This window comes from Hippocampus bargibanti, linkage group LG13 (genome assembly GCF_051943395.1).
Source record: "Hippocampus bargibanti isolate YZ-2025 linkage group LG13, ASM5194339v1, whole genome shotgun sequence".
Taxonomy (NCBI): domain Eukaryota; kingdom Metazoa; phylum Chordata; class Actinopteri; order Syngnathiformes; family Syngnathidae; genus Hippocampus; species Hippocampus bargibanti.
In genome coordinates, this window is record NC_142746.1 from 7,170,986 (window position 1) to 7,184,830 (window position 13,845).

Genomic DNA, 13,845 nt, shown 5'->3' on the forward strand with positions numbered 1-13,845 from the left:
GATGTGAATTATATTTGTCCAAGAATTCTTATTAAATAATTGTCATACAGCTTCCTTTCATTATTTCCCCTGTTGTGCTACTTCCATATGTGTGTTTTCATATTTAAGCATTTAACCAATCACATTTCAGCCATCATTTGTTACCAGGGTCAGAAATCTAGCTGTTCGCCATCACAATCTTTTTTGCGGGCCTGGTCGCATCAAATTGTTGCTTTTACCAATCAGATTTCAAGTTGGCAAAGATTGGCTCGTTCGTCACGAGTCAATCATAGTTTGCAAAAACTGCTCTTATCACTCGTCGCAAGTGACAATAGCATACTGGCTAGAGCGAGCACACTGTATTAGTCGCGAGCTGCACAAATTTATGTTGATTTATCAGCAGTTTTGTCAACCCACAAATACTGAAGGAGGAGAAGAATTGGATTTGGTTGGATATTTACTGTTAAAGCCATTTTCAAGACGGACTTTTCACGAAAAAAATGGACGTCATTAAGAAAGGTCGGTCAGTTATTTCCTGGCTAATTGGTACCCTGTAGTGGACTTGTAGTAAATGACACCACACTTTTTTCAGTCTGGATTGATTCAGACGTAGCACTACTGAAGGCCTAGCCATATTATTATTTTGTAAAGTTGGCTTTTGTAAAATTATTATGATTAATGGTGCCTTGAAGCAATTTCGGCTAAACGGAGTGCCCTACTTGGCTGTTTATCCGCTGCCAACTTGTTTTCTGTCTTATCTGCGTGACCATGAGGCACACAGAAGGATTTTTCCGCTGTGACAAGAATTTTGTTTTGTTTTATCTGTGACGAGTCTCTGAGACATAAAGGACTAAATCGGGCGTTTAACACTTGGTTGTGTTGTGCGCGTGGTCTGCTGTGGCTAAATCGTCACACAGCAACACCCATTTAAAAAAAAAAATCACATTTCCTAAAGTCATTTGAGGCAAACTTCTTTTCCTTTCGGCTTTTCCCTTCAAGGGGTCGCCACAGCCATTTAAAGCAAACAATCTCGCATAATCAATCACATGTGCAAAAAAAAAAAGGGAACAGGCGCTTTTGGATATTCGTTGATGTAAAAACCACACATTGCAACAACCAGACATTTTAACCCCCACACACATAATAAAAAAGAAAAAAAGACACTAGATATTGTAGACAGTATTTTGTTTCATTGTTTAGCCTTCCGTGTTTGTCAGTTTGGGCACTTCCTTTATTATGTGACAATTCTGTCATTGTCCACGGAGTCAAATGAATTCAGAATAACTTACCCGGACCCCACCCCCTAATCCCCCCTAGCCTCTTTTTGGACCCCATCTTTCATCACTTTGCTGCTGTGAAATGTAAATGTCTCCACTGCGACACTAATAAAGGCAAATCCAATCCAATTTGGTCAAATCTATGCCCATATTGAACCGAAAGTTAAATCTTATCGGAAAAACTTAGAAAACATATTTGGTTGGGGAGAGACAAAAAATGAAAAATAAAACCCAATTGCCTTCGCGTGTACCCGTCAGCTGGGCCTTCCTGGCAAAGTGCGGTATGACTTTGACCGTTTTTCCACGCGACCAATCAATCGGTAGTTTGATACCCTTAACTCACTGGTGCCAGACTTAAGGCCTGGGGGCCAGATATGGCCCGCCATATCTTTTTTTTTTTGGTCCACATGAGCAATCAAGCATGTCAATTGTTTCCATAATGCTTGCTAAAGTCTGAACCTAGATTTAGAATTGGCATGTAATCCCTCATAACATCCATCATGCCGTGATGAGTTTATGACATTAATGTGAACAATGGCAGAGCTAACCATTTTTCTTGACTTCTGATTTCAGAACTAGCAATCCACCAATTTGTTGTGCACTGTATATGTAATATAAGGAGGTGATCAAACATTTACACCATCACAGTCATAATGGCAAGAGGCTGAGGGAAACTGTAACTTCAAACGTGGCCTACGTACAAAAATGAGTTTGGCACCACTCGCTGTTCTTCGTCAGACCACATTCGAGTCGCGAGTGAACCATCTGTGACTTTATTTGACTTTTCCCGCACGCCACACGGTTTAATCCTCAATCGATAAGAATATATTTGTTTTTGCTTCCGTTACATGGTTCTGTAAAGAGTTTCGGTGTTAGTTAAACCACACGACGTCCGAAACTGTGTTTTAGCTGAGGTCATTTTGACCCGTCGGGTGAATCAGGATGACCCCCCCCCAAAAAAAAATGAGTTGAAATGCACGACGGGAAGCTTTTGTAACCTTGCACTTCCCGATCCTGCTGAGCCTCGACTTCCTGCACGTGCGCCGAGAATCCTGATCGGCCCTTTTGAAGGAGGGTGCAAGAGGAAGCATGTTTTTTTTTTTTCACATCCAATGGATTTGCACACTCGGCCCACCCGTCTGTCGTCAGTTATGGTCGGCCACCTGTTAACTAGCAGGCGATGGCTGGATGGACGCTGACGTGGTGTGAGGTCCCTTCTTGCTGCGTGGCACCTGGATGAGGAAGGTGTCGAGCACATCAAGTCCAGTATATTCGCTCTAGCCTGTGCTCGAATATAACCTGTCTGAAATACCTTTTTTTGCCTCTTGCAGGAAAAAAAAGCTTTGAGTAAATGATAAGACGGCTCCCGAAGCTTCTTTCCTGGCCCATCATTTGAGCCAGACATGATAACCATCTTATTCTGCTCATCAAGGCTCTAATGTATTCCACCGCTAAAGGCCGACTTGCCCTGACGATTGATTTGGCATCAGAGTAGGGCACTTAATTCTTTCATCTGTGACTAAGAGGAACACCGTGGGCTTTTTGCATACAATTTGTGGTTCCCAGCATTTATTAGGTCTCACAGCATCCACAATTTAATCTTCTGCCAGCTAGTGGAATAGCGCTATATTGCTAGCTTGGTTACATTATTTTTACCAATCATTAAACCAAAATTTCCGTCCAGTGGTATATTTAGGTATGAGACATACATGAGGGTTGAATACATGTCTGCATGCGGAATTGGTGCTTGCCGAATGCAACACAGATGCTAACCTTTCACAACGTTTTAACATGAAGCGATCAGACTTGAAAAGCAGTTGGTTTGAAATACATGTACACCTGTCATTCTCTTTGTTTGGTATTTAGTTTGGCGGTATACTTGCATCGCAACCGGCTTGTTGCATGTGTTTATTTTACTGATTACTTTTATATTCAACTTTATCGAAGTCGGAACAGTGTTATGGAACAGAGTGGGACTTGAACTATTTTGTGACACCAGAAGCATTTCTTCATCCAAAGTCAAGGTCAAACTAACGCTGAAGCAATGAGATTGGCAAAATGGTGAATTGTAAAAAAGAAAACAGTGCTATGAAGCTGTCTGAATCCAAATAACTTTTAATAGCTGCTCATCGGGCATGCATGCCTGCCTACAGTAGTGTTTAATTAGGCGAGGCCCAATTTTTTATTTTAAAAGACTTTAAATAGTGTCTTTTGATAACACACACACAGAGTATTTGACAGTGTCTGGACACATTCACAATGCCATGATGAAGTTGTGTTTTACGAGCTTGGAAAAAAAAAATGCTTGTCTCATTTAGAGAGTCGGCTGGCTGGAGGGGACGGATTGCAATACTGATAGTTTTTTTTTCATTTTTCTTTTTTTATCTACTCAGTAATTAATCCCTACAAAGAAGAGGCCTTCCCGCTAAGATTGTGATGACTGTGTGTCATAGTGACTTTTTACCACCCCTCACTTCAACATGGTTCTTGGCAACGAGATGCCGTAAGGTAGCGCCAAAGCACTATTTTTTTAGGGCATTTCGGAACAAAGGAGTGTGGAGGGAACATCGAATGGAAAGGTGATGATAAGTCTGCCGCAAGAAAAGATTTATAAGGTGTCTACCGGTTTTAAGAAAAAACTCCACACTGAACGACAGCTGAAGTGTTTCCCGCCGGGGCTTTCGTATATTCGATGCTTGACGAATGAAATAACATTCGAAGCCATCTTCCGGCTCATTTCATATCAAGAGACACGACGCCATAGATGCATGCACTTGCCTGGTGTATTAGCTCAATGGCTGCCGGCCCTATTTTCCATTGAAGTATGGCGCGTTCCGCTCTTGTTCCATAACAGTGAGTCACCGTGGAGTGGATACAGCACTCTCCGCATCCCCTTCTTTCACTGACGTCTCTGGCCTGGCCAATCAGCCATTAAGGAGAGACTCGCATTCATGTTTTCCTTTGCGGATAGCACATGGCGTGCTTGAATTTTCTTTTTTTTTTTAAAAGCAGTCCACGTCTGTGTGTGTTGCTGTCATACATGGAACTTTCATTGACGTAAATGTTTCACATTATGAAAGAGAGAAATATATTCACCCATTGTAAGCGGGTTTCTTTTACATAGGACAACTCAGAAAATGGTGGCATTCAAGCCACTAGTCAACCAAAGTGAGCACTCGCCCCACCCCGTGTGAAAATTGTCCAAATTGAGCCAAATATTCCTCCTTAGTCATGCATCTGGTTCAGGTTGGGCAGTTAAAAAACGGCATTTTTGTTGAATTTTTGTGTTAACTGCTATAATGCTATAATTATTTTTTAGGGAGGGGGACCATAACTGGCATTGAACCAGGTGTGTTGTGATTGTTACTGACAGATGTTTTATTTTTTACAAACCGACGCCTTCGGACAAGTTATGTACATCATTTGTAAAATCACTTGAAATGACTTCTACTGAGCGTATTTCACAGAGATTCCACCGCATTTAGCTATATTTTACGTTTTAAGACTTGCGCTGAATATTCTGGAAGTCTTGTTTTCGAGTTGATGACGATCCCCACGTGACATCACATTTGGAACGCCCCTGACCGAGAAAGTGACACACAATGCATTTTGCGGTACTTTGTTTCGTCTGAAAACTTTGTGTTGATCCGTGTTGATGGCGAAATTAGAAGGTAAACCCAGAAATACTGCGATGGTGAATCGTTGTGTGTGGCACCAAGACTACTATTTGATATTGGCAGACACAAATTCCCATCTGACAAATCAGCCCATTTCCAACGGAGCTTGGGCGCCATCTTCTGCATGTTCTGGGTGCTACACATCAGTCCTGATGCCTAAAAATGACCCGGAAAGACTTCTGTAATCGATAGCAAATATTTATGCTTTCCTCTTCAGAACTATTTGAATCATATTCCTAACTGGATGAGTAACAAGAAAGCATCTTTTCCGAATCTGAAGCCATTGTTTTGATTCTCGAGCAAGGCAAGACGTCTTGGCGTGACGTCACGAACTGGGGGCGGGACTTTCTGAAAACCCCCAATTCGCAGCTCAATTTGTTGCAGTTTTAGCACACTTTAAGTCATTTTTATTTGTGTTTTTTATTTGACTAAAAATATCAGCCTGCGTGATTTGGGTATTTTAGATGCTATGAAACGTTTTTCTGATATCAGTTAGGAAACAAAAAAAAAATGGTGTCGGTTGTCCTTTAATCATGCTTATCGGGATTCACACGGAGGAAGTTTTAATGAATGGCAATTATATAAAAATATATCCTACGATATTGAAAAAAATATAATTTTTTTTTGTCTGTGATGTATTTATCGTCAACTTTATTGTGATTCATCTTCCAGGAATGCATGAACTGATACGCAGCCATTTTTCCCTTGAATGCAGCTGAGAGCAAGTGGGGAGAAAACTTTTGTGTGATGCGAGCTTTCTATTGATTGTTGCAGCCTTGCAGTGACGTTGTCCGAGATTAGTCGACATGGATTGAATCACACGGCAGATTTACTGGCTGCCTTTTTTGCCACCTTAAAAGGTTCAGGTGGGCCACATGGCCACAAGTGAGAACTGGAGGCATGGGAAACGTGTGTGTGTGTGTGTGTGTGTGTGTGTGTGTGTGTGTGTGTGTGTGTGTGTGTGTGTGTGTGTGTGTGTGTGTGTGTGTGTGTGTGTGTGTGTGTGTGTGTGTGTGTGTGTGTGTGTGTGAGGGCAGAAGGAGGCGGTGGGAAGGGGAGGGAGGTAATTTAAGGTTAAAATCAGTGTGCAGGGGAGAGGGAGTCTATTTAAAGGACAGCGCCTCCCTCCTCATGAATGATTCAACGGCACGGTGCCCCTCCCCCTCATGTCATCAAGATCAGCTGGAGGAAGAATCTGCTAGACCAATGGGATTACGCTGCCGGATTGACTGTGGGTTTGTGTGAGAACGTGGCGTGTATGTGTGCGCACACAGCTGAGAGTGAGCCTGGACAAGCAGCAGCCCAGCTTCTGTGTTTGCAGAAAATATAGGGCAGGCACTGGAGGGAGGGATGCCGCCATATCCGTCGTCGCCACGGTGACAGCTGCCATTCTCGCCGGAGCCCCACTTCCATATTTGCCAAGGCTTTCCTTGCCATTCTCTCTGCCTTTCAGTGAGGATTTACATAGAGGGGGGTCATGTAACCCCCGCCGCCCCCCAATAGCAACATCCCTCCCCCCTTCTCTCCCCAAGGAACCTTTGTCTGCATCAGTGAGAGAGAAAGGTGCATCTCAGGATCCAATCATGAATTCCTGTTGGAAAATTAAGATTCAGGTAAATTGCTTGCTCTTTTGTGTCATATATGATTGTCATAAGAATGGCCGCCGTGACGTTGAAGGACTCGTATTTCCGGCCGCCTGCCACAAATGCGTGGTTTTGCAGCATTGTTAGCATTCTGCTTTTTTCCCCTTTTGTTTTGCATCATCACCCGCTGCTCTGATGCTGTTGTGCTCTCTCTTCCTGTTTGTGCATCTTTCACATCTCCGGTGTAGAAGGCCAATCCCTTTTTTTTTCCTTTCCCTCACGTCCCCCTCTTTGTTCGGGGTGACGCGAGGGTGGTCAGGTTGCCACCTCGGGGTCCTGTTTTCCACAGACTCATTCAGTTTCTGGTCCGTTCTCAGCTGAGTTTCAAAGCAGTTGAAATGACAAATTGAAACATGCGTGCTATCATTAGCATGACCCTTTGCCGTGTCTTACGCTCCACAGTCTCCACTTTGGTGCAACGGACTGTCAGGACAGAAGTCACAAAGAAGGAACTCAGGCCCGCGTAGCACATTCAATCACATTTAATTTGCACCTGCAGTTTGCTTTGTTAATGTCCTTTTTAAAAAAATAGATGGCACTAATGATACGCCCGCGCAAACGCACCCACAAAGTTTAGCAGGGTTGTTGAATTTTCCCATGATGTCCACACCTATGCTTGCAGTAAGCCACACGTGTCGAAGTAAAAAATAACAGTTTTTGCGTCAACAACACTTTGGCACAACGATCAGAATCAGAATCATCTTTATTGCCAAGTATGTAGAACACACAAGGAATTTGTTTCCGGTAGAACACGCTGCACTAGTATCGTCGTCAATGGCAGAGAAGTTACATTTGACCATTGCCTCATTTCAGCATATGCAAACAACACACGTGTATTACCATTCCATCTTTTAAGCAAATGCACATAACAGTCTGATTGTCATCGTGGTTAGTGTAAAGCATAAACAGCGAATAGGCAGTCCAGAATAAAATCTCTTATCAGCAATAAATAACCATTGATTTGCTTTGTTTGTTGTTTGCTAAAGCGTACATGAGCTGAGCTTAACCTCTTGCCGTGCTCTAGCTGTAAACTTTGCATATACCGCACAGTCTGTATTTTGCTCTACAGGGAATAAAATGACCTTAGTAACCTTATCAGACCCAAAAGTGTATGGGTTCATTGCTCTTCATTAAGAGCCAAAACGTTCATTGCGCTTCATGAAGAGCCAAAACATGCTCTTAATGTTAGCTTTTGTTCAAACTATGCCTTTCTCTTTCTGTCTCTTCTTTGTTCTACTGGGACCTTACTCTCTCAAATAAACTGTCTGTCTCCTCAATTGACCCTCAGGCGTTGTAATTGTCGAATGCCAATGTTAGCTTAAAGCAATCGCCATTTCTTAGCTCTCACGATTCCACGATTATACTCCACAGGCTCCCAATTTGGCACGGATTCCCAAGCGATATGCTGTAATAAATGACAAAAAGCAAACTTGCATGCCATTTTACACGACACAGTCTCCACTTTGCTGCAGCGAGTCCACACTCTTTTTCTCTAATATTTACAGTGACAAAATGGAAGTGAACTTTGTTCGTCTTTGTTGTATTTTATGAGTCGCGACTGATGTGTTTTGCTCTATTTTGAACTGTTAACGAGTTGCTCGGCAGGGCATCCCACCTAATAAATGCTAATGTTTAAGTGGCCACTTTTTTTTGTACTTCAGAGGCTGGTGTACTGTATTATGTACTTTAGTCTCCACTTTGCTGCAGACGGAGACGGTGTTGAAACTCACCAAATAAATGTCTGCTCACCGTGTCCAAAAATACAAACTTCCTTTTCATCATTCAATGTTTTTACTTCTCTCAATTAGAAAACATCTGCAGAAATGAGTCACTTTTGATTGATATTCTCAAAGAGGACATATTTTTATTTATTTTAATGAGCATCCTATAAGTGGTTATCGCAACTGCTTACATGCTGTGTTGCTGTTTATTCATTGGAGAGAAAAAAAAGAGATCTGATCAGATGCACATCCAAATGAACTCAGCCGATGTGATTTAAACTATATTTTGGCTCCTGGCTTAGCGTTATGGACCGATGCACCAAATCACAGCTTTGTGTCAAATCCGCAGCTGGGGAGGAGATAGAGATTAAGTCGGTCACATGTCATGGCACGGCTTAAAACCTGTTGAAAGGGAGCGGTGAGGAGGGCTGGGAAAGACGGAGGGAACATTGTGATCAATTAATCAAAATTTACAACATTTGAAACATACGACGCAATCTATGCTTGACTCACTTGAGGCTACGCAGACATTTTGTCTGTTTTTTAAACCAGTGTTTAGTACAGTACACATTTATTTACATTTTGGGTCCAATTATGCTTTTAAAATTGGACAATAAATTAGCATTTTATCCTGAACAGCTGTTGATTTCTTTCACTTTGGCGCAATACATTTTAATGGAGTAATTTAATAACACAATTTTACTTTTCCTCCATTTTAAGATTAGCGCCAAGGATCAAAAGGTTCAGTACATCGTGTTACAATAACATATTAATACTCCTAATATTTTTGAGGCACATTTTTTGTTTCATTTCTCCAGGTCAGATGAACGATTGAAAACACGTGCGATAGAGGCCTACCTCAGTCTCGCATTTGGTGAATGCGTACTTCGCATGAAACATGTTTTCACTGTTGCTATTTAACACACTGCTTGGACAGCAGCAGAGTAACTTTTTGAGTGGCAGATTGTATTAAAAAGTTTCTGAATCACTTTGCTGAAATGGTTTGACAGAACATTTTGTTTTTCTTCAGATGTTCTCAACCTTTTTATCTTTTCCAACAGGAACTTGCGCTAATGCTATTCTAAGCGAGTGCTATGTGCTAGGAGCTATTAAGCGACTGTTTAGTGTTTCAAATATGAATTTCCCCTTTTAAAAATGGAATTCATTGACTTCATGCCGTTTGTTCTCGGTCAACAGTTGACTCCATCCCTCTGTTCTTAATTATATACGTATATATAAGCCTCTATTCTCACTCTAGAGCTCTCTCTCCCTTTTTGATAGCATGTAATTGAGCAATTCTATCACCAGGGTAGAACCAACTAATAACACAGCTAATTAAGAGACAGAATACAAAGGTTTATATGTGGATGAGTTTTTGGCAAAAGTCATCAATAATGAGCGACTGTGTGTGTAAAAGTTTGACGACCAAGTGCAGCCAATGAAGTAATTCTGGATTAGTTCCGTTCCTGTCTTTTGTTACCACCCCGTTTTAGTTGTCATTGGAGGGTCCTTTACTGTTAAATGAGACGTAGGCTACTGCTGTCATATTAGATACTGTCACAGTCTCGTAGACCCAAAGTTATGAAAGACGACCAGACGCTGTTGACATCCTGATGCAAGTACAGTATTTTTGTGTATACGCTAGCTGGAGTAAAGAGGTATACTCAAGCCAAGATGGCAGGAGGTGTCCATTTTGACTGAATCTGTTAGATTGTGTCAAAATGAAGACATTTAACCCTTCCTGGGTTACTAAGTGGACAGACAGCCTGGTGTGCTGTAAAACAGGGGTGGGCAATCCCAGTCCTGGAGGGCACTATTCTGCATGTTTTCTCCCTGTTGCAACACACTAGATTATAACGATCAGATCATCAGCAAGCTCTGTGGAAGCCTGATATTGAACATGTACATTGGAACCACGTGTGTTATAACCATCGGGCCACATCTTTTGTGTGCTTTTGCTTCGGTGGAATGCTTTAAGCAAAGTGGAGAGCCTCTCCCATTTTCCTCCCGACGGAAAACACAGTTTTGATGTGCAGTCTACATCACTAGTCAAATCTGGAATCTGCTGACTTGTGACATGCCACATTTGGTGAGACATGCTAAAACCCAGCTGGTTTGGTGCTGCTCTGTAATTGAAGACACAAAGAGTCATCAGTTAAAAAAATTAATTAGCGGCATTATCTGGTCTAAACGCCACCCACCCCATGCCCATAACTATGAAAATTGATTTTGAGGGTGGAAAAAAAGACCCAAAAATATATGTCCCAGTTGGAGCTCTTTCTTAAGAAAGGTCCTTCTCAGAATGGCCCAAACCTTTCGTCCCGCTCGGGCATGTGATATCTGTTAACCCACATATTTCAAACGTCCCATGTTCATCTGCCCTTCTGGCGTGCAGCCACACACTTGAGTCGCTCTGCTTTTCATCCCAGAGAGACTGACTACAAGAGGATAAGAAAACTTGCGCCAAGACTTTTTGTCTGAGATGTTCGATAATACTCAGCGAAGCCTCAAAGGAGGGAGGAGCGTGTCAATATGGCCTTCACATATTGACACACATCATGTTTGCCATTCTTTGCACCATACTCGCATTGTCTAATGACGTTTGCAGAGCATGATATCAGTTAGTTATTCTTAAAAACAACCCCAAAAAGGATCAGTTATCTTAATTTTACATCTCTGTGTATCAGAATGAATGTCACCACCACCTCCTTGAAATGACATTTTGAGATGAACGTCGTCCAATTTTCAGCAAGTATTTTTGATGCCACTTGTCCTCATTCGGTTTGCGGCTTGAGCCTATTGACCAAATAGCATGTTTTCTCCAAATGATGTGTGGGTTCTTCATTGACTTGAAGCGGATACAAAGCGTCCATTCTTGACAACGGCGCCTCAGTTGAACGCAAGCTCATTGAGATACTGAATTTATGGAGAAATCAACATGCCACATGTCCCACTCTGCCGTTTATTGTTGCAGTAGAACAACCCCCTACTCCAAAATCATTATTCTTGTCTTTTCAATCAAAATTAAAAGAAGAAAATGTCCCAGTATTTACATTGGCAGATCACACGGACTTAATTATGTGGCAAAAAGCAAAAGCCTTTCTTGAATTCCCAGTTAGCGTGAACTGACAGTTTGGTCAGTTTTTGAAAACGAGCACATTAACTCAGTGGCATTTATCCGTAGGTTAACCTTGATTGATAGAAACTGACATAAAGTTCATAATTAACCATGCGGTAATTTATATGACTTTGTGTGAATCATTTGTGTTCAAACTTGTTGCTTCCAGAACAGCGACACACGATACTAACTATTGGCATGTCAGTAGCCATTTACATTGGCATTAAGTCCAGTGTTGTTTTCCGAGGGTTGTTTATATATGCAACATGTAATTCTCTTGTTTGGACTAAAAACTTCCAACTGGATGTAGCTTCAAGACTTTTTTTCTTTTTCTTTTTTTAAATACAGTGATACCTCAGCTTACAAACTTAATTGGTTCATCGTCCAAAAATGTATTTCCCATAAGAAACCATTAAAATGAGAATAACCCGTTCCCAGGTCCCCATAAAACATAATTTTTTACTAAAGAAGCCTTAAACTACACAATATACCTTATTTTATGTGTAATATGTGCTATTGTATAGTAATTAAAGAAATAAACTGTACTGTATAATAGTCATTTTATTTACCTTTGTGATGGTCATTTATGTAGTTGCCTCTTGATGATATCCGAGTGAAGTTCCCGTGCTTTCTCGGCGATAATACCCTTCCTCACACTGTCCCCTGCTAGCTGCTTTTCGTTAATCCAAATCAACAGAAGTTTTTCAACCTCTTCTATTGCCTGAGACCGTTGCTTAGACAACACAGAAACACCCTTAGCCACACACGCACCCTTAATAGCTTCCTTGTTCTTAGGATGGTAGCAACGGTCGACTTAGCGTACTGTCACGCTAAATCGCGCAAATGCAGACCTCGTTCGTGTTTTACGATGATCTCCTTCTTCTGCTCGACCGTAATTTTCTTTTGTGTGTTTTCTTTGGCTTAACACCAGCCTGTGGTGGGGTCTTTCTCGGTCCCATAATAGGAAAAGTGTACTTCACTCGATAACAAACCACGTCTGCACTCAGACAAAGTGGATGTGGGAAACTATTCCACCAACCACTGTTCGACCGTGTGGTTTGGTTCGTCCACCGAAAACGAGTTCGTCTGCCAAGACTATATGCTCGACAATTTAATGTTCGTGAGATGAAAAGTTCGTGAGCTAAAGCGTTCGTAAACGGAGGTATCACTGTATATATTTTCACTATTTTCCAAATTGTTGCTGATGCTGACAATGTGCCTTCCTTTCATCAGCAAACCTTTTTATTCACAGAAAAACTTTTCTCTCCATTAAGTGGGTGACGCACTTTCTCTGTTTTATCTCCGCGTGAGAAGACACCGGATTGATCCATGTCACTCCTCTTTTGTCTAATCCCTTCTGTTGTTTGCAGAAGATCACATTTTTTGGGCGGGTGGGGTGCTTTCTCAGAAATTCTGCGCCTGAGCTTTACTCTGTATTTGTCCAAGCTCTCAGGATTGTGGATGATGATGATCAGTAATTTGTTCGGTTCTATTATTATCTTGTGTGAAAATTGCTTTTCCACCAACTTTCTGATTGTCTGTTTTATTTAAGCCACACACAAAATAATGACATGGATGTACTCAAATGTTGTCCGCTTCACTTTGCATTTGACAGTCAGCGCTACCCCACCAGGCAGAATGTTGCAGACCAATTAAATAGAATTTTAATATATCAATAAATAAAAAAGCCCAACAATTTTATAACGAGCAACATCTTAGGCTGTTATTGTTCGACTCATTCAGAGACTTTCGTCTTAGTTACCACTTTAAACATTGCGGCTTTTAACAAGAAAATAATGGCACTGTTTGATTTGAAAACCATTTCTGAAGCAATTCACATTTGTATTTTGTTACATCACTGAACATAATGTGACCTGAATCATTAACTAATTCACTGCCAGACAATGAGCAAATATGTGCACACACCAGTGCCAGGGTTTTTGTCATTTTCACTCAAATTCCAGGACCCACAGAAGATTGAGTTTTAGGACTACATATACAATCAATGCCGCATAAGAAACCCTTAGACTGAGGTCGGGAACCTTTTTGACAAAGAGAGCCATAAAAGTAAAATATTTAGAATTTTTTTCAGTGAGAGCCATACGCGCACAGGCACACAGACACACAGACACAAAATGTCAGAATGTATTATTTAAAATAACTTTCTGATAGTACTCAGCATTAACATGAATGGTTTTCCGTTCCTCATGATTGAGAAAAATCCGGCCAAACGATCAGAATGAAAGTAAACTTGCCGGGTCCCTACGCGAAGATACTGCTCGCTACCCTACACACGGCTGCTCGCTACCCTACACACGGCTCATGAGCTTCCACACTTGCTTTCTGCTGTCTCTCGCAGAAATTTATTGATGCTAACGTTAGCATGGGGCTTGACAAAGTGCCACTGATATTCGACTGTTTCATCGATAG

At 41.5% G+C, this 13,845-nt stretch overlaps 1 protein-coding gene across 4 annotated transcripts in view; it reads left to right on the top strand.

Moving 5' to 3' along the window:
* marchf8 (membrane-associated ring finger (C3HC4) 8) overlaps positions 1 to 13,845 on the top strand; it is a 61,037-nt gene that overhangs the window by 29,272 nt on the left and 17,920 nt on the right. Inside the window, exon 1 of one of the 4 annotated variants that reach the window (XM_089012462.1) lies at positions 6,048 to 6,546. The exons of the other annotated variants lie outside the window; for them this stretch is intronic. Coding sequence (XP_088868588.1) covers positions 6,517 to 6,546 — 30 coding nt within the window. The 5' untranslated portion in view covers positions 6,048 to 6,516. Of the gene's footprint in view, positions 1 to 6,047; positions 6,547 to 13,845 lie in introns of those variants that run through there. 4 annotated transcript variants of the gene reach the window in all.